Raw genomic sequence first — 21,958 nt, 5'->3', positions numbered from 1 at the left:
CCTGCTATATATATCCCTCATAACTTCTTTGTCTTTGTTATTGCTCTTAGGGTACCATTAACCATTCATTTGTATTCCATATATCTCTAAGACTATTCATATGATTCTCAGTGCTTTCCAGAGGAGAACTGACTTCAGTGCTTATTCTCTTGGTTCTCTGTAGGTTTTTGTCATTCTTTTCAGTTACCCTTTACTTTTTGAGTTAAGGTATAATCAATGTATTTAGGGCTACTTTATTAAAAAGATAATGTCCTTAAATGTTATACTACTACTGTTAGTCTCAAGAATCAAAGTTAACGTTTTCTACTGGGAAACGAAAAACCATTTCACTTGATAATATAGATTTTTTTTTTATTAGAAATCAGACATATTCATTTTGTGCTCTGAAAACTGTACATGTGAAAACAATGGAAAAATAATGACATAGAAATGTAAAAGACACAAACAGTTAGGACTTTGATAACCCATAGTGTCTAAGACTGCAACAAGAGGGAAGCTTATTGGCACACAGGGTTACAGGGTTTCAAAACACAGGACAATACAGAGGACCAGTGTACTGTTATTCAATAATCTGGGGAATCAAGTAGAAAACCAGGGGTATGTACCTGAAACATACTCTATAGTCTATTATTCTTCATATATAATTTCTATTTTTATCTCCCAAATATTAATCACAAGACTCAAAGTCATGTGCTTTCATCCATCAAATCAAATTCATGGAGAAAGAATCTTTGATATTTACTAATACAGTCCTCAGACAGTATTATAATAAATGTCTCTATGTGCTCTATAAACATGGTACAAAATTCCAAAAATAATAAAAATCTGTCATGGGTCTGACATCACCCTTTTACATGATGCATCAAGCGTCCATCATCATATTGCACTTTTTTTATTCACTCTCTCTTTGCACAATATGAGAGTCTGTTTGCCTCTACAGCTGGCACTGCGGAAGTTCTGCTGGAGTTCAGCAGAGGGCGAGAACAGCCCCGGACCACACGCCGAGGTGCCTCAAGGCCCAGTGCTAGGGTCTTTGAGGTTATAAATCTTTTTCCTTGTTGTTAAGTTCTCAAGGCTGTAGAACGAGCTGGTAATGGAAATGGAGGAAACACAGATAGCGAGATGATCCAACCGGGCATTCAGCTGAACAAAGATGGTGTTTTTATCCTTAACGTGTCCACATGCCGCTCGCACCCAGCCTTTGGTACCCAGAATGTGCACTGGGCTTGCTCCAGGTGTAGCAGTGGTGTCTCACATGTGGTCACATGTGTTTGAGCATCTCTGTGAAGCCATACCTCCACTTGCACTCTCATTATGTTCCTCGTGTAGATTTTGGGAAACAGTGGGATGTTATTATATTATACTTATAAAATGAAACTCCACAGTTGAAGGTAATGAAGACAAATCCAAACAAATCAAATTACAAGAAAAAAAGAAAATAAATCTTATAAATATAAATCATACCTTTATAATGCATTATTATTTAATAACAATGACAATTTAAACCATAAAAAATAAATGTTCAGCTCTGACAGTCCTATTCAAGCCTTGAGTCCAGGAAAGTTATGCTATTAGACTCTGAATAGAGTTCAGTGGAAGAGTCTGTAATAAGCTCTTGAGAAGCAGCGCTACGCATAAGCGATAAAAAAATAACAATAACCACAGCGCAGACAGTTGCCAACATGCGTCCGTTCACCTCAGGGTGAAAAAACAGCCAACAGGCTGCTGGGAAGTCACTCGGTGCCAGTCCTTCTCTCAGGGTGAGAGCAGAGACACTGGAAGAGGTCAAGCTCACTGAGCCGAGCAACCGGTCGCCTTTTCCATACTGAAGTCAAACGAAAACTGAACAAAAGGCACAGGCATGAAGACCACACCTCTCCTGGACCAGACGGAAGAGTTACGGGAGAAGCTCTTGGCGGAAAAAAACGAGAACCTTACTGTGCCCAGAGGAGAACCAAAGCCACACCATCAGATCCATCCATCCATCTATCTATCAGATCCCCTCCCCCTTCCTCCTTCATGGTAATTACCATTATTTGAAGCTACATAAATCCCAAACTATGCAAGCGTTCTCATTCATTAATTCCCCTTCTTAATTCTTTGGATATCAGGACATGGTTTTTGGTTCTCTCTCCACCCCTACACTCTATTTATCTTTCTTGACCTCCCAATTTTCCCTTCTGATTCCGCCTTCTCCCTCTTCTTTCCCAAACCAAAAGGAGCCAGGGTATACACAATTTTTTTTTGGTAAGGGCCTCACACTTCCGTCTGCAGGTCGATGATGTCCTGGCCTACCAGAGGGATAGCAGTGCCAGGCTTCTCCCACTCCACAGAGGGCATCTCTAAGGGTGATGCTGCCAAAGGCTCGAGCTCCTTTCTCACCCACGATGGTGGTGACGCCTGTGATCGCGGCATGGTCTCCCATGAACGCTCTCCCAGTGCTTGTTGTTTATCCTGGAGGAGAAAATGTGAAATGGATTAGAATGCGTAAAGACACCAATCTCAATGGTTCATCATCTCAGTGGTTCTTCCTTGTGTACTGTTGGACCATTTTTATTTATGTATTTTTTATGGCTAGAAAATGTTCCCTCATCATCTCTCTTAGCATGGCATTGTTAAGACAGGAATGAATGCCCCCCCCAAATTCGTATATTAGCGCTATCTCTCCATTAGACTAAAAGTACAATGTAAAAGAGAATTACATGCAGCATTTGAAATATATATCCATTAACAGAGCTCTATCATCAGTGCTAAGAGACATAACAAACTGAACAAACATTATCTTTCCCTTAAAGCACTTTCCTATTCCATATAAAAGGCTGAAGAGACACTTACGCTGTGGCTTGTTTTGTCACTTCCTGCAGAAGACACGCTCCACCTCACAGACTGCACAAGAAAAAACAAAGAGAAGTGATTTTACCCCACCTGACTATAACACCCTTTTCTGAAAAAGATAAGAAAGTAAGCCGAGGTCTCAGGATTTCTATTTTAGGCATGTTCTTTTAACACGTCTTCCAACCCCCTCCGCTATCTCTCCTTCTGAGCAAGAGCAAATTAGGATGAAAGAGAACGAAGGTGGGAAATTGAGATGTGAGTGAAATGCCAGATGGCTTCTCTAAACGGCAGATCCTGATTTACATCGATCGTATTTATCAGGATTTATTAGGTTGTTGTTGCCGTCTTACCTTGCTGTCAGAAGCGGGTGATTCTCTGTCCTTCTCAGCATGATGTAACTTCCTGTTGAGGTCCTGGAACATGTTCTGATGGCGCTTTCGCGTGTGCATGATCTTCTACATGAAGCACAGGACAGAACAAAGAGTGTTAAAACTAATAGGAAGAAGTTTCGTATTGACATCTTTTGTGAAGTTTATAACTTTGTAATTCTTCTTGTCTAACTTATGCCTTAAGAGTTCATATTATCATGAATTATATTTCATCAGTTGAACAAAACATGCCAAAGGCTGTAAATCTTCTTTTGCTTGAGAACAACACAGATGTTTCCGAGCATAATAATACTGCTTCTAGGCAGGTGAGATATGAAAATGTAATTACCTCAAAGTCGAGCTCAGCATAACGAGATTTCTGCCTCTGCATTGTGGGAGTCGGAGGAAAAGACAGGAGAAGAGAAAGGAAGAAAGAACAAACATTAGTCATTCTTATTCAAATGTTATTTGTGAGACAGCTGGTACAAAATGTATTTTTAAACTTATATTAAGAAACTATATTAAAGTAAAGGAGCCAAAAAAGCTGCATCAGTTATTTGAGCCTTATATAACTTCTACAAGTAAAACTTTCCTACTAATATTTTGCTGCAACTATATATTTTTCACTCACCCCCTCGCTGACCTCCAACGAGCTCATGGACAGTGTAGAGATGGTCTCGCTCTTCGACATCATGGAGTTCATGGAGTCGAAGGTGTCTCCTAGCAAACTGGTGACGTGACTCTCGCTGGAAATATTGTGCACGTTCTGCAGGGGTGAGTCGCGCTCTGAATAGGACACGCTGGCACGGTCAGCCGTTACCGGCTTGGTAGCATAGGCAGCCTGAGGCTCGGCATATCCGCTGCCCAGATGCATGATGCGTGCCTGAGGCAGCTGCTCAACGCTGATGTTGTACTTTGCAGAAGAAATGTCTTCCTTAGGCTTGGAGCGTAGCGTGGACGTAGTGTTAGGCAACAGCATGTAGCCGCTTGCGTCAGGACCGCCGCCTTCGGTTGGGACGCGCACAAGCTCGGGGTCCATCTGTGTGAAGATGTCGCTGTCGCACACGTAGACAGGCTTGGAACAGGGTGGCTCACCTACACGGGTCTTATCTCTGCGCAGGGTCAGAGTATGGCTGGAGTAGTCGGGCATGGGAGGCATGTGGGTCTTGGCGCTGGGTTTCGAGGGCAGTGTGTGGAAATTGGGACCCATGGGAAGAGGCAGCTGAGGGAGAGGCATCTTCTCCTCTGAAGAGGTCTTCACACCACCTGATAAAAAATAATGAGATGACACATTTTAGCACACGGCTGTTCATAAATTCCATATGGAACAAAGGTTTTTATCTAAATCTAAGATACCACTAGAGATCTAAATTGCTTGATCGACAACTGTTTCCACAGCTACGGCTAAGACTTAAAAATATAGGCTCCTATTTATATACATTTTTAGAAATATATAAACGTATTTATATATAACAAAGTGTTAAACTGGTAGATAATCTCACCTGGTCTGTTTGAGTCACTGTCCTTTTCAAAGTCACCCTACGAGTAAAAGAAAAGAGAGAGAGAGAAGCGAGGAGAAAATTAGAGGAGAGAATTAAAATGAAAATCAGCAGCTATTTGTGAGTGCTGCAGGCCATCATGTAAAATGCATGAGGATGCTAATGCCGCTTCCCGAGTTAGCGCTGAATGTGTTGATCTGTATATTTGTGTGTGTGTGTGTGTATGAGACACTCACCATGCGCTGTGTGTGGCCGTTCTGCAGCGAGCTCCCAGAGTCTCCATTGCCATCGTCCTTACGATCGACTACGCGACATTTCACAGCCTCTTGTACCTATAAGACATGTTCACATATTTAATATAACAAAATATATATATATACATATTGCATCAATCTGTAATGGCTGGGTCGATTCACGGTCGAGTGTTTGCGTCTCGGCTCACCTCGCGTCGCAGGATGCAGTGCACCATTACAATGATGAAGCCCTCGAGCGAGTCGAAGACGGCGAAGAGGATCTGGAAGAGAGCCGAGCGCCGGTCTGTGATGGCCAAGACAGCCGACATCCAGGTCAGAGCCAGCAGTGGGAGAACCACGCACGAGCTCCACAGCGACGCCCTGCAGGAACCAGCACCGTGTGTTAATCACAGCTAGTGTGTGTATTACGTTTATCTATCTGACTCTTCACTTCTCATTGTTCAGAATTTCTTCTAGGTTAATGGTTAGAGATGATTAATTGTGTTTTCTTGGCTTCCTGAACAAAATTGGCTATGCAAGATTTATTGAGTTTGGTCTAAAATCAAGACCTTCCCATCCATCCATCCGTCCATCCTTTAATCGATCCATCCATCCATCTATTCATCCATCCATCAATCCCATCAGAGAAAAAGCCTGTTTTTTGTTTTCAAATCATAAATGGCTGAATAATTTAAAATAAAAAAACCCTCTTACCCTGCTCTCTCCTTCAGCTTCACATCTGTGATCCCGTCCTTTGACACGAGCTTATTAAAGACCAGAATACCAATCACCATGTTCACCTATCACACACACATATACAGAGTGAGGCCAAGAGCAATAAAAAGCAAAACAATGCAAAACAAATTTCACAAGCTCATATGCCCCATTAATGGGATTTGTCTTTATGTTGAAGTGTGTGTCTCATGTGTTTTACATACCAACACTACAGCAGCTGCTGGTCCAACAAACGAGTACAGAAGCCCTCCTTCAAGAGACAGCCAGCAGCTAGAGGACAAAAAGCAGCATGTTACATAAGTGTAGTAAACAGAAAAGTGCAGAAAAAAGAAAGAGCGAGAGTTGGAGAGATATAGAAATGGAAGTGAAGGACTCACTAGTTGACCGTGCCGTATCCTTTGGCCTTGGTGAATCCTACAGAAACAGCCACGACGAGCGCGGGCAGGCCCCAGCCCAGGCACAAGAAACGCTTGCGGATGATACGGTTGCGCAGACGTCCGGTCACGGCCATGTACGACTGCCACGCCTCTGTCAGAACCCAGCAGAAAGATGACAGAAAGAAGAAATGAAGGAAGGCTGCCACCAGGGTGCACATGACCTGAGAGAGAGACAGGGAGAGAGAAAGAGAGAGAGAGAACCGAAAAGGTGTTAGTATTACAAAAGTTTCTAAATAGATTTTCTGTTTATTGAAATAAAGTAGAAAGCAATGCACCAGAGGACGCTGTGTAAGAATGATGTCATACCTTGTTGCGAGCCTGTGTCTGACCAATCAGGATGAGAGCGTTGGAGCAGATGATTGACAGGCAGAAATTGATGAGGATGACAGAACGTTCAGAGCGAATATATCTGAGAGAACAAACCAATCAGTTAGTTTATCAATCAGTGACTATTAATCTTACAGAATCAATGTGTGTGGGTGTGTGTGTGTGTTATTCAGGTACTTACTTCCAAACAGAGACATAGATTATGATGAGCAGAAGCAGCGTCAGGGATGAAACGCCACATCCTACGATCATAGTAACCGACGGCAACAGGTTCTTATCCATGTTCTAGGGAGGAGAAAAAGGAAATGTTAAGCCATCTATCTCTCTCTCTCTCTCTTTCACACACACACACTATTCCCTTTAGGCAACATGAATGGCAGAAGTAGGGCAGTTCTGAGGGAAGGAGAAATAAAGGTGAGATGTGTGTGTGTGTGTGTGTCCTGCAAGGGCCAGGTGGACTAATTCTCACCTCTGCAATAATCTGTGTTGGTGGTGATTGGAAGCTAAACGCTTGTATTGTGCCAGCAGGCACACAGTGGTGTGTGAAATGGTGCGCAAGATAATCCAGCATGCGTGGGACTTTAATGAACAACAACAAAAACAATAATAATAATAATAATAATAATAATAATAATAATAATAATAATAATGATAATAATTTTTATAGCTAGTATATGAACTACCTATATTTTAGCAGGTTTGCCTTCACTATTTTATTATTAGCATTTCCCAGCAGCTTTCTATTTTATAAAACTGGGGAAAAATATTTACCTTTTACTATTTTTTATTACTTATGGTTCAGTAGCTGGTGGTTCAAGAAGCCAAAAATCAAGTAAAGTGAAAAAAAGGACACGAAGGAATGAAGGAACATTTTAGCTAATTTTCTGTGTCTTTATATGATCATCCTAATGATTTCATTTACACTAAATATGATACATCTATGTAAGTTAATTTATCATTATGCTTTAGGATTCAGATTAAAAAGCATTTTCAAAAGAAAAAGTGGTTAGAAAAAAAGGATAAAGTTTTTTTTTTTAAAGTTGTTATGATCAAACATAATAGAATAATGTTAGTGTTATTATTATTGCTATTTTAAATAATTTTTTAAATATTATTACATCATAAGGTATGCATCACAATCCTTATGTTGTGTTCCTCATAGGCATTAGAGTCTCTAAGCTGGCAGCTTAATATCACTGCCTGAACATCTGAACCAGAACACTGTGTAAATGATAGCAGAGGATCTGAGGAAGTGATTTCAGTTCATGCTGCTTCTCCCAGTGTGGGGTAACAAGATAAATCCAGCTAGTGTGACCCAAATATGACTTGTGCGGCTTTTGCCCTTGAAAGACAGAATGTTTGTCTGTTAGACAAGAAAAAAATACACTGAAAATCAGGACAAGGAGGCCGTAGAGAATAGTGTGTGTGTGTGTGTGCTAATGATTGTCCTGTTCCAGTGACTCACACGAGACGGACTGGTTAAGGACATTTGAACACAGGGAGGAAGTAGAGCGTATCTCATAAGATCTTATAATGCTCTGCTTCCTGTCCTTTCTTGCAGGCTTTGTAATCATTCAGCTTGGAGCCATGGAGTCATAAAAACGCCTCTTGTGCCTTGGCATGTCTGCAATCAACATTAGCGTGTGCTGAAAATAAATACGGCTGCTTCGTTCTAGGGGAATGTCAGATAATAATAATAATAATAGAAGTGTCAGAGGTAGTGACTTTTGTTTCGAATGAACTGACAGAATGCAACAACAAAGGAGGCGAAGTAATCAAAAGCAGCTACGCTTTTTTTTCTACCAATGTAGCTTCGACCCAATGCACACACGTCATATAGGCTTGGTGGCAAAATAAGACGTGCGTGTATTAGTCTTTTGAAGGCCAGTGCTCTTGTTATTCCTCCCCTATCTCTCGGACAGCTCCATCACACAAGAAGCGGGCTCTGCGGATGCCGTTGCCAAGGCAACAGCAGAGCAAGATGCTTTAGGCGCAGCAAGGCAGCCTCCAATCAAATGAGGAGGACAGAAGATCTGCACAGCTCTGCGCAAAAAAAAAAAAAAAAAAACAGCAGCCATTCTTTTTTTCTTTTTCAGTAATGATAACGAAATTGTTGGCAAACATGGGCTTTATTAGCCAATAGGCCTCTGCGTCAACAAAATAATTCAACAAGGGGCATAAAAATATATACATAACAGTGGTGAGGCTTTGAAAGAAAGAAAATATTAATTTGAAATTAAAATTATTTTAGAAGATTTATGTTCATTTCTTATAATCAATAATTAATCAATAACTGATTGATTGATTGAATAGACCGGAAGCATGCAGGTATATCTACATGAATGCTGTATATTAATGAATGTGAGGCATTCATCAACCTGGTTTTATTTATCTATAAATCGTTTATTTTTCTGCCTATTCATTTCTAAATCCCCAACACGCACCTTCCCTCTTTCCCGCTTCAACAGACAACACACACACACGCTCGCTCGCGCGCACAAACACCGACGCACACACAAACGCTCACACGCACAACAACAAACAACGAATCTCCCACGCAAATGAAAGCGCACACGCATAGAGGACTCACCGATTCGGGGTTTGGCCGTGCTAAGATGGCGAACGTGGAAAGAGCGTCACACGCGCACCTGGTCCTGCCTGAATCGAGCGCGAGCGCTCTGCAGCCGCGTGCAGACCACGAGCCCAGCAACGACTCACTGAGGGAGAGAGAGGGAGAGAGGGGGAGCGAGAGGGGGAGAGAGAGAGAGAAAGGGAGAGAGGGAGACAGAGAGAGGGAGCGTTTCAGAGAGATCTCACACTGCAAAATGAACCCTCGGGATTTTTTCCCGCCTCTCCCCACACTCGCATTCTACATAATAGGTGTGAGTGGTAAAGAAGGGGACAAAAAAGACTGAGAGAAAGATAGAGGCAGAGCCATCGAGCTCCTGAATCTAGATAAAATCGATGCAAGATTTTTTTTGTGACGAATTGTTATCTAATATGATAATAAAAGATAAGGTCTCAGCATGAGAACTGGGTTTTTATGACCTGTGACATGGTGACAGGTCACATGACCACGTCCACAGCACATGATTAATGTCTGGCAGCCAAAATGTCTCTCATCTTTTTCTGTCTCTGAGAGGATGCGGTTGCCATGGCATCCTCGGCAGTGGAGATGGCGGGGTAGTAACAGAGAGTGGATCTCAGCCGACATGGCCGCGCGATCTCGGCCAGGGGAATGGCGCAGCGAAAGAAAAGGTGGTTGTGAAGCTTGGATGGAGTTGGTGATGGTGCAGTGTGTACCACTATTTTATACACCGGTCAATGAGAGTGTCTGCTCAGCTCTGGCTCTAATGTGCAACAAATTCAATCACATCTCTCAGGTGGCCTAGTTCTTTTTATCCTGCTCTACAACACCTCCATCACCCATGTGTACGTCTTGGTTTTGAGTTTAGTTTGCAAAAAAATCATTCACGCTTAACGGGTACGAGTATAAATATCTTTGTAGCCTCAGTTTTTCTTCCTTCTATGAGTTTATCTGTATCTTGGTCCTTTTGTGGAGGTGTTTATTCAGACCTCTATTACTCTTCTTATCCAGAGAGAGTGAATGAGTAATGGCTCAGTACTAGCCCACATGTTCTACTTTCATCTGCCCTATTTACTGCAGTGACGCTTGAATCGGTCTCCTAAAACAGCCACATCTTACACGTATCATGGATGAGATCATACCCCATGCAATGATATGGACTGGAATTTAAAGTGGGCCGCGTTGATCACTCTTTTACTAAAGTCTTTAATTCTAAATTCCTGAAAGATTTACTTTTGCTTCTAACATCTGTGTATATCGATACATGGCTATCATGCACAAATTAAGCGTCTAGTTTGAAATGAAACATCTGATTTTTCATTTCACACAGATGCCCAAAAATCTCCAGAAAAGACAAAGCTCACACTCAATCGAAACGATCAAGGCGAAGAATAAATGGTGAAAGAGCGCCTCCTAAAGGCACCATGTGCTAAATCTTCAGTTCCTAATACTAATAAACACTACCCCTTCCCTCCTTTACACGGGTGCCATTACTTTTGTCCTAATTCAAGATCTAGTTTTATATTTGTCTCGGGGCTTTTTAACTTGTCAGTGTGATACACTGTGTGTGTGTATATACAATTGTTCGGTTATATGATTTGAAGCAGATCAATTAAGCTTCAGATTACCTACTTAGAATCCTTAGGGACACATTTACACAAACTAAGGAGCTTTCTAAAGGATATAAATGTTATTCTGCACTAATAGGATTTTCATGAATGCCAAATTTCGATCAAGTTTGATAAACGAGGCTCATTTTGGTTGTATTTGGATTCCAAATGTTGTGAAACCTGAAAATGTGACTGCTAAGAAACTGCATTATGGGTAAGCTCAACTCTTTTTGGGCCTGAAGTCATCTCTTGGTTACAGTTGCCAGAAAAGAGGTGTATGTGTGTGTGTGTGTGTGTGTGTGGGGATGACTGCACACATGGCATTGGGGGCAGACGAGTGTGAATGCCCTTTGCTGCTGTGAAAGCATGATGGCCAGCTGGTCTGTTAAATTCAGAGCAGACGCATGCTTCATAGACGGGCACATGCGCAGCCACCTACGCCTAGAATTCGCAAAGCTACATAATTAACACTTACGTCTCACTCTCATCCCAGGCAATGCATGTCTCATTGACGGTGTCCTGCAAAAAAAAAAAAAAAAAAAAGCAGGAATATTGGTGAGTCGAACATTTACTAGAGATCTATGAGAGAAGTTTTATTAATCTTTTACGTGTTGTGATGTTACTCACATTGTGCAGGTGAGGGAACTCGATCTCGACTGGAGCAGACATGAAACCGGGGTTTGGCTTCACCATTACTGTGACAACCTTAGAGTTCAGCAAGGTGCTGTTGCTGAGGAGGGAGATAACTCTGTTAGACATGAGTATTTGTTCTCTTTACCTCTCTAAGGTACTGCAGAGGACAGAGATAGTGTCACAAGGACATTGTGTGTGTATATGTGTGTGTGAGATGGCACACCTTTGCACAGACAGGATAGGGCCCAGATTTCTGTAGAGAACAATGCCAGTTACAAAGCCTGTGCTTTCTTCAGCATCTGCAAGAAATGGCATCATTAGAAACGAGAACTTTTTTTTTTTTTTCCAGCAAATTCATGAGTTTACTGAGAAAACAGAGTGTGTGTAAATACCTGGCACATCCAGACTGAGGGCATTACGTGACACTACGATTTTCTCGTCCAAATTGCGGACCCACTCCATCATGCCTCTCCAACCTTTCATGGGGAAGGTCACATCTGAAGTCATAGTTTTGGGATGTTTCTGGATGCTCAGCACTGTTGGTAGTAGAAAACAGTCATGAATATAGAATAATGACTCAAATTTTGAATCCAATAAAATAGACCATTAGAACAAATACAGGCTCTATATACATACAGAATCTATGAGCCTTGAAACTCACCAAAGTTCTCAGTCATTTCATAGATGTCTTGGAAATCTCTCATCTGCTTGCCGATGATGTCAATGAAATCTTCAATCAAGCTGAACAGCTCCCTAATGTTCACCCCCATCTATGAGAAGAACACAAAGATGATTCATATGCACGTCATTTTCACGGCAGCACACAAGATCTGCAGATATGTTTTGTGATTTTTTTTACTCATTGCACCTTTTTTTTTAACTTTTCAACAATGCGATCCATTGAACTCAGCAACACGGATACTTCCTGAGCACCATAAACGGTGCCGTGGCTGATTCATTAGTGGGTGTGAGGGAATTTGTACGTCTCTCTGACGCATACGTGCGCGTGTGAGTAGGCGCGAGGTGTCCTTCATTTCGTGGCCTATACAGCGCCTGTTCCCTCATGAGCTGCCATGACAACACACAGAATGCTGTGTAGGCGGAATGAATCTTTTTCTCTTAAGCTCACTGTGCCAGTCCAGCACATTATAATTTCAGAGAAAGTACAAGATATTTTATAAAAGACTGTCCAACAATGAAGCAGGAAAAGTTTAAAAAATCTATAGACTCCTTCAGATTTTGTGTCTGAATTGACAAATGTTACTTCAGATCCTCATCCTGACATAGTATCTCATAAGCTGCGTACAAGAATGCATAGGGTCTCTTGACGTATAATTGAATAGAGTTCATATAGTCAATGCAAGCCGAACATAGAGCTCAGTTCAAGGGTTAAAGATCTTGTCTAAGTGCCTCAAGCATGTCGAATTGCTTCTCCATCAGACCTATAATTTAAACTGACCAACCCTAAGAGTCTTTGGAAGCCTCTTTTATTTATTGGATAGGTTTAATCAGAGTGCAGTCCATATGGGACGCCAGCATGGGAAGCTAGTGATTCAGCCTCCTCTTTTAGGTACAACTCATCCAAAATGGCTTCTTAATGTTGACTAATGGCTCTCGCTGCTTAAGAGGGAGAGCTGTGAATTTAATTCACGTGCAACACCTTTCAGAGCCCACACCACGGGGCTATTCTGCTAATGAGTCAGATTCTATATTTGCAAGCAGTACATTGGCAAATGGACTCTGGGCAATAATGAGAATGCTGAATGTGTCAGGGAAGACACACACACACACACACACACACACACAGACTCACCAGCTGTGCTTCCTGCCATTTGCCATGGTGTTCCTCCTTCAGTAAATTGCTGATTGTCTGGACGTAATTCTAATTAACGAGAAATGACAGTTCGTATTTGGCATCAAATTAAGCAATGTTCTTGATGCATCTAAAGTCAGGTGGCTACTTCTCTTAAGTGGTGTTTACCTCTATATCAACAACACTGTAACCAGTACTTCTGAAAATCTGAGTAGTGTTTCTTAGCATTTCCATCACCGCCAGCAAGTCCCCGCTGTACTTCGTCGCATCGTTTGAGGTCATCCTCAGCCTGGACAGCATTTCAGTCACACCATCCACCTGCACTCCTGCCTGGGACTTCGCGAACTGCTCACGGGCCTAAGGATAAAAGGAAATGTGATAGTCAGATACCATTAAGCCAGTTGAAAATACTTTTAATAACTTATAGCAAAAAATATAATGATCTGTAGGAGTCTCACCAGGGCTTGGATGTTTTGGTATTCTCTGGAGACGCATTTGATGTAGCTAGGGTTTCCCCACAAGGCCAAACCGATAGCGTCCAGGGTGCATCGGCGGAGGACAAGGCCTGGAAAAGAGTAAATCAGCAAATTAGGTCAAGGAATACCACTGGCAAACGTTTGGAGTTCTTTGAATCAGATCAGTTTTCGGGGTTGGTAACAAAGTTGTACTCTGTACCTGTTGCGTCAGAGGGGCATGGAACAGCAACGGTGTCTCCAGCTGGAGTTCTCTTCCACACAGCATTTCCGTAGCTCTCTTCACCACAGATCTCGTGGGGTTCTGCATGGCACAATGTTCAGACAAGTTTAGTTTTTTCATAAAACTACTGGGTAGTTTATAAGTCTAAATATATTTTTTATTGCATTTTCATTTTACCTGGGCATCTCTTCTCATTGCAGCGCCTAAGGTCAGCTTTATCACCGATGCAGGGTTCTCCACCAAAGAATGGTCCCTCACACACCCTCTGCCTCTGCTGTGTGCCTCCTCCACATGTCTTACTGCAGCTGCCCCAAGAGCTCCAGGAGAGCCATCTCCCGTCCACTACAAGGACAAAACAAAAACATAACTTCTGAATCTGTCCCTTATCTTTGATCATTTGTCATTGTCTCACTAGAATCTCCCCAAAACTATCACTTCTACAAGGCGTCACCATACCTGGGCAGTCTTTGAGGAAGCAGTTGCTGGTTTCACGCCAGTCTCCACGGCACTCTGAGCCTCCGTATGATGGGCCGTTACACTCTCGTGTGCGCTGCATTGTTCCATTAGAGCAAGAGGCAGAGCAGGGAGTCCAGGCAGACCATTCGTTCCAGGAACCATCAACTACAGAGAGATGACAGGAAAGGTCAATGTCATAATCTGAGACAATCTGCTTGACATTTTAGTTACACCTAGTAGTTGCAGATGGAAGGACATTTCTGAATAAAATAGAACATAGAATTTCAATAATACTATAATACCTTTCTTCATGTTTTAAAAAAAAAATACTCAATCCATTTTCTATCAACAATAAATAAAAGAAACAGACAAATCCTTCTGATCTGACATTTTATATCGCAGTGCATGAATAGACTGTGGACTACGTCGCCATCTGGTGTTGAAACTATAAATGACACTTGAGAGCCTGTAAAGCTGCCATAATGGCAAATCTACAGAAGAACATATTTCTGTGGATTCTAGAACATTCCATTCTTGTGTGTATGAAGCAAAGCTACTAACCAGGGCAGACAGCAATGTTGCAGAACTTGGTCTGTTTTCTGGGCCCAGTGCAAGGTTCTCCTCCATTATTGGGTGGCTTGCAGACACGGACACGATCACGATATCCGCGACCACAGGTAGATGAACACAGACTCCATGGTGCCCACTCGTCCCAGGCTCCATTCACTTTATAATAGTAGAAAAGGTGATCTTAACACTATCTACAGATTATATTACGACCAAAGGTCCTCTTTATTATAGTAGAAATATTAGTGCAGCATGTGGATATAAGTACCTGGGCAAACCATAGAGTTGTTGCAGGGTCTGTTCTCTCTCAAAGGGCCGATACACATCACGCTGTTTCCAGATGCCATGCAGTTACGTGTACGGGTCTGCCAGCCCTCACCGCAGCTAACAGAACAGGAGCTCCATGAGGACCACTGATCCTGAACTCCGTCTATAACCGAGAGGTCAATTAAGACAACATTCTGGATGGAAGCTGAAACTTTTAAAAAGCTGTAAGAGTATACAGGTTTAATCTAGTTACCGGATTGAGGAACTGTTATCTCATCGTTGTCTCTTCTCAGGCCGATGATGGAACGCAGACCCTGGCTACGCTGGCGCATTTTACCTGCTCAGGGAGAAAAAACCTCCATTAGCCACCACACCACTTTCCATTTACAGTCTTAATTTAATGGACAGTCATGCTCACCAATGCAGGGTTGGGGATTGCAAGCTCTGGCCTCCTCAACCACACCCTCACAGTTGGAATCTTCAGATTGGCATGCTCTGCTGCGCAACTGGACACCGCCTCCACACTCGTTGCTGCACTCAGACCAGCGGGCCCAACTAGACCAACCCTCTGCAATTTGACAAGGAATGTTTTCACTCATCAGAAAGTTGGTCATTAAGAAGAATCTTACTAATTACACAGGGTCCTTGCACATCCCAGGAAGTGTTGCTAAACTAAACTGTTCATGACATGATGTTCTCCAGGCTCAGCTTTAAGGACCAGTTCACTAAAGTGCATTAAAAGACTAAACAAATGAATAAGAAGTCTGTCAATACTGCCACCTGGTGGACAACTACAAAAACTGCAACCTGCCCCACTGCTGTTTTCCAGTTTTTTAGTTATTTTCTTTTTCTCAGTGGGTACAAGTTTTCAGCGGCTGGTCTGGCATTTGTCCCCAGAAAACAAAATGTATCATGTATTCAGCCAAGGAGTCAATAAATGTAAACAGTACTGACATTACAGTTAAAGTAAAACTTTTCTGTAGACGGCAATTGCAAAACAGAAGGCTTTGAGTACAAAATGCCAGCTCGCCACATGAGAAAACAGATTGAAAAGGCTTTTAGCACCTGCAGCGCTGTATGCATGCCGTATCGCTGGAAACTGGCGGGTTACTAAGGCAACCACAAGTGCGATGCATCGATTGCCTTCCTCTCCCTTGTGGTGCAGGCATTGTGTGAACATCGTCTCTTTGCCACATGTCACTAACATTTCAATTTCCCCTAATCTCACACACACCTGCTTAGCTTCATATCAGGGCTAAATGAATCTCACCACCACTTCAACAGCAGGTCTTTAGGCCTGGTGAGATGTTGGGAGGATATAAAACTCTGGCTTTTGTTTACAAACGGCCTTTAAACTTGTTGTTTATGATCCATGAGCACAGAATGTTCTACAAGAATGATCTTAGTTCTGGAAACATTAGTGTTTAAAATCAATATGGTCATGCAAGCAAAAGTGTAATTTGTTGTTCTCCAGCAGGTGGCGATATTGCAAACTCATATCAATCTTCTTAGACTCAGTTCTGATTTATATATTACAAACAGATATTAAAGTCATTAGGGAACTCATAAACACACTCTGACACTTACTCATGATCTCAGCATCCCTGTTGTTGTCTCTAATAGTAGGTGTGCATTTCTCCAGGTAGACTCCACCCCTGTAGCACCCGCCTGGCCTCCTCTTGGGTGACTCCCAGCACTGGCATGGTGTGGCCATGATTCCGCAGGGGTTACCTTGGGAACTGGTTGCCAGACAATCCTCAAGCCACTTGCAGAGCATCTCACAGGCAGGCACACTAGGGTTCCTCTTCCCCACGACCAGGAACTCGGCACTGAACTGGCTGCCCTCATCATCATTTCCATCCTCTTCAACCAGGAGCTCGGTTCCAATGCGGGGCACAACCTTCCTGACCTGCAGGAACTGCTTGCTGGACTCAAGGTAGGCCACGGCAGACGTAGCATCACACAGGCGGACTACCTCATCAAAGCTTTCCATACCCAGGTAGGTTCGTGAGGTCTCCAGGAATGAGTCGAACTGGAAGGTCTTGATCTGGCGTGGTATGCATGTTTCGGTTGGCTTGGTGATCTTCATGTAGACGGTGTAGCGACGAGGGTCAGGGTTCTGCAGGGTCCATGAGCATGGGGATGCCGGAAGTGCTGTTTTCGATGAGAAGACACCAAAAAAGCGGCTTTGCTCGAGTGTAGCACAGGTGGCCGAGGCGGGTCCAGATGGGGTAGCAAGAGTCAGGCCAAGAAACACACACAAGGCCAGAGAGAGGCCAGTGAACAAGAAGGGTTTCCACTCCATCTTCTCCCTTGTAGAGGATGGATGGATTGGTGTACTGGATTGATCTAAACCTCTTTAGCTCTCTCTTCCACTATACAGCTTGTGAGAGGGATTTTGTTGCTTGATCTTTTATCTTCTGGGTTTCTTTTTGTTGGTTGTTTCTTTTTGTGCACTAAGGTAGTTTGGATGGAGGGTTAAAAACTTCTCTAGAATAATAGGGCCATATCTGTCTGTAGCAGATCTGCACAAAAGCACACAAACACAAACAATAAAACCAACATTAGATGACATTTTTGATACAGGTCACACTGACTTTCACAGAAACAGCATCAAGTGGACTTCATGTCTGGAAGTGTCTATCTTACTGGGAGTTTCAGAAATATAATTAGTACCTCAATAATTATACAACCTGCTGAGTTGCCTCAGGCCTGTGATTAGGATTAGCGTGTGTTCACACAGGCACGCATTGTCAGCATGGCCTTATTCAAATCACCATGGCTAAAAAACAGACAGCAACAACACTGTGACTCTAATTACAGCGCCTTCACAGCATGCTTTTCTTGTGTTCCCTTTCCCTTGTTTTCTCTCAATCTCGCACTCCTGCCCACGCGCCAACACATGGTCTGTCCGCTTGCGTCAAACTGACGTGCACCAAGATTCTGCTTATGTCCACGTCAGGCCCACGTCGCCTGGATACGCCAAGTTTTGTGCAGTTTTGAGAAACCCAGCAGGAAGTCTTACCGTCGACTCCGAAATAAGTTGACAGCAGGGAGTCAATCTAGCACTTGCAAACTGCAAGAGCAACCAAAAGTTGCAGGGTTGACTACACACTCGTAGCAAGATCTACAAACGCCCAATATGGGCATAGATGAAGAATGTTAAAACAGGATTGGAACAAATTGACATGTTTATAAATGTAGGACTTGTTTCCATGGCTACCTTGAAATAACAACTAATAAGGAAAAAGTGGTCGAGGTGCCCTGGAACATTCTCAATGACACCTTGCTTCCGGTGCTCTCTTGTTGTCATGGAGACTCCAGAAGTGATCAGCTTAATCTTTTCAGAAGGTCAACCATCTTCTATTCTCCACCATCTCTTACTCCCTCACAAAAGTAGGAGGAGTGAAGAGTTAGATATGGGAGGGGAGATCTTTCACAGAGCATCTCTGTTGTAGCTGGAAGTTTTGATACTCCTGTTTTGGGCTTTCTTTGTCACAAAAAACAGAAAGAAGAAGGGATGTATTCAAGCCCAAGAGTGAGTTTATTTATTTTCCCTCATCCCCACAAGTGTTCTCCTAATCTACTTACCTTTTCCCTTCCATATATTAAACCTGTAACCTTATAAGTGTCATGCAGTGTGTACTAGAGAGCAACTCGTTACACTTTCTGTGCCATCTGATTGCTCCATCAGTTCTAATGACTCTGTCTCCCGCTTCCAGTCAGCTCTCGCCATCTATTGAATCTTGCACACCGGAAGCCATTTAAACAAAATTGAGAGCCCTAAAAGTCTCTCTCTTTCCCATTCCCCCCCTTCTCTTCCTCCCTCCATCCCTTCCTCCCTCTCTCCAACCCTCGCTTCTCCTCCCCCCTGCCATTTTACTGAAAGGCAGACTGCAATTATCCGTTTCATCTGTAAATGATTTTTTTTTTCAAGTACAGGCAGAATGACAGAAAAAAAACATGGACAGGAACTGGAGCTAGACGGGTGCACGGATGCAGATGCCGGAAGATAATTTATGCAGATCTGCTCCTGGTTCGAGTGCCACTTATGCAGCTTGAGTCTAATTACCTCAGATGCGTCTTATCCGTGTAACCCCCTCACCACCAGCATTTCTACATACTTAATTTGCAGTCACATGGACTTACGGATCAGGCACAGGTCTAGAGATTTGTGCTGTGTAACTGGACAATTGTGGTATTGAGGCTGTCCTAATGCACACACCCACACACTCATATACACACACATGCACACAAACACACACACATATACACACACAGGTGCCAAGAGCTTTTCTGACTCACTCAGAGAAGATGATTCAGGCGTTTCCATAGAAACTACAAAGCTCTTGCCATGCGTGCAGCTAGACCTCGTGTTACATTTTGACAACTATCAGCGCAGTCTGAGAGTCTGATCATTGCATTTAAACAAGACTGAATACCTTATTCAGAAATGTTCAAGTGCTTTCGAGACCATGTTTTTTTTATTATATGCAACACGCTTGCTGCAGAGCAGGACAAGAATCACTCCTTAGGGCTATATATATATGATTTTAAATAGATGAGGGCACAATACACTGTACCGTCCACTGACAGTTAAATTTCTCTTTCCTCCAGGCACTTGTGTAAGGAAAATAAGGCACACAGTAGCGTTTTATAATCGAGTGACATGTAACTGTGCAGGCACATGCATGCAAGCACATGTGCACACACACAAGCTGCAAACATTTTCTTAAACACTTTATCAGAATTCCAAAACATGCTTTAAATTGCTTGCAGAGTGAAAGGTGCATCAGCTATATATATATATATATATATATATATATATATATATATATATATATATATATATATATATGTGTGTGTGTGTGTGTGTGTGTGTGTGTGTGTGTGCAATGAGCGTGCATGGCACTATGTGTGAGGCTGTGTTAGAGAGATGTGGATAACACTAATGAATTCTTATTAAATCTATGCACAAACACTTTGATCGTGCAGGTTCCCACACTGTCCACTCAGCACAGACACACACACAAACAGGAGAACAAAACGTCGTTTGAGACACTTTAACAGAGAGAGCCTGTTTGAATCCGTCGGGTTGCTATGGAGATGGAAGTGTGCACGCACAGATGTATTTGTGTATGCAGACTATGACGGACAGGAAGTCAGCAAGTTTTGACCATATACGTTCGATGCATTGGTGTTTACTTTATTTTGTGGGCAACAAATGCTCACCCACTCTCAGTCAAAAGCTTTATAGCTTAGAGACTTTTTTTTTTAAACAGCACACATCATATATAATGGTTATATTTGTATAAATCCACCTAATCCCAATTCCAATTGTACACTGAATACTAATATGTCAGAATACTGAATGCTGTGGTTTGTTTCCCCCCCGTATATCTGTATTGTATTAGATTTAACGTGGAATAGCATGGCACAAGATGACTGAGTAAAGTGCGCATGTTGACGCTCGAGTATACGAGTCTCTCAGGCATGATGAGTCGAAGCCAGAGAACTCAAGCCACAACATGCGGGCAAGTCTGAAGCAATTCCTTCCTTTTCAGGAATCCAGATATACCTTTTGGATACAAGAACATTTAAATCCATAACATTTCCATTTAAAAAAATGTTCCAGTAAATTGCAGTCCCGCTTTCAACTCATGTTCACCACATTGCATTCTACTCCAAACAGTTACGCACTGTCTTTAAACTGAACCAAATCTGCACTTCAGTTCCTTGCATTTTTAACAATGTTGCGCATTTTCAGATGAAAGATTTCAACCCAATCTCGAATTTAATAAAAGACAGAAATGCAGAAAGAAATATATTCTGTTCATGCACAGAAATGTTTTTGCATTGCATCAGTAAACTCAAAAGCAATACGAGAATCCGTAAAATACCGCGCAACTTCGGATAGTGAGGAAGGCGCGATGTTTCAGGACCACGGAAAGCGACTGCATGTCTCTGTCTCTCTCTCTCACACACACGCGAGCTCTGCTCTGCGCACGTGGGAGCGCTTACGTACTTGCAACCGTGATGCGATGCTTCCGAAGTTCGAGCAACTGAGTAAAATCGATGCAAGACCAACTTTCCAAAAGTGCTCTCATACATAGCAAATACAACAGAGAAAGACATACCATGCACGTGCACTGTATTAACAAGCAAACGGGGCATCATAGCTACCTTTAAATATTTTCTTGTCTTCGATAGACTCTCTCCATCCACTGATTTTTCACCGCGATGAAATCTTGACCGCTCCCGCTTTCTTCAAACTCGCCTTGTCAGGTGAAGTTGAAGGCAAAGTTGGGGACAGGAAAAGAAAAGAAAAAGCGGCGGAGAAGCAGCTATGCTTCTCTCTTTGTTGTTTTTTCTTTGCAGACCGACTCCAAGTTTCAGTGCAGTCCACTTCCACAAGCAAACGGCAAATAAAGCGACTCTGACCAAACTCCAGAGAGTTTAACTACCAACTCTTGCTTGTTAGACTTCTATTTCCAGCTTTCAGAAAGCAAGGCAAGCGCGCGCTCTGCTTCTTCTCTTCTCTTCGCGCTGTCGTTCTCTTTCTCTTGTCTTTCTTTGCAGTCTAACAGCTCCAGTCGTCTTTGTTGGTACTTTTACTCCCGGCTTCGGAGTCTTCTTGCTTGTGGGTCTTTATGCACTGCAAGTGGTTCAGTCTCGGTGTGCCTCGTGGCCTCATCTTCTAGGTCTTATATGTTCCCCCGCCCCCCCGCGCGGAGAGTCGGAGTCTTTGCGTGGATGATGTGAATGAGACAGCACGAGCAGGGAGGGAGAGAGAGATGGAGGGAGGGAGAGCGGGGGAGCTGTGTGTGTGTGTACGTGTGTGTGTGCTTTCACAGAGAGAGAGAGAGAGAGAGAGAGAGAGAGAGAGAGAGATGGA

General features: G+C 42.8%; 1 protein-coding gene across 1 annotated transcript; it reads right to left on the bottom strand.

Moving 5' to 3' along the window:
• Window positions 1-334: 334 nt before the first annotated feature.
• On the bottom strand, window positions 335-21,820 carry LOC131365261 (adhesion G protein-coupled receptor B1-like). The gene is made up of 31 exons (XM_058408971.1): window positions 21,247-21,820; window positions 16,651-17,588; window positions 15,482-15,631; window positions 15,317-15,400; window positions 15,065-15,226; window positions 14,791-14,955; window positions 14,230-14,394; window positions 13,951-14,115; window positions 13,753-13,854; window positions 13,536-13,642; window positions 13,246-13,434; window positions 13,078-13,146; window positions 11,926-12,034; window positions 11,657-11,800; window positions 11,488-11,563; window positions 11,259-11,361; window positions 11,107-11,150; window positions 9,025-9,151; window positions 6,616-6,719; window positions 6,414-6,516; window positions 6,048-6,268; window positions 5,874-5,940; window positions 5,650-5,735; window positions 5,145-5,316; window positions 4,939-5,034; window positions 4,706-4,742; window positions 3,835-4,469; window positions 3,553-3,588; window positions 3,186-3,290; window positions 2,836-2,886; window positions 335-2,454 (listed from the first exon to the last, which is right to left on the bottom strand). The coding sequence occupies exons 2-31, from the start codon at window positions 17,366-17,368 to the stop codon at window positions 2,257-2,259; spliced, it is 4,590 nt and encodes a 1,529-aa protein (XP_058264954.1). The 5' UTR covers window positions 17,369-17,588; window positions 21,247-21,820; the 3' UTR covers window positions 335-2,256.
• Between the last annotated feature and the right edge of the window lie 138 nt (window positions 21,821-21,958).

The sequence above is a fragment of the Hemibagrus wyckioides genome, linkage group LG14 (assembly GCF_019097595.1).
Source record: "Hemibagrus wyckioides isolate EC202008001 linkage group LG14, SWU_Hwy_1.0, whole genome shotgun sequence".
In the NCBI taxonomy this organism is placed as follows: domain Eukaryota; kingdom Metazoa; phylum Chordata; class Actinopteri; order Siluriformes; family Bagridae; genus Hemibagrus; species Hemibagrus wyckioides.
This window is presented reverse-complemented; position numbering and strand designations above follow the sequence as displayed.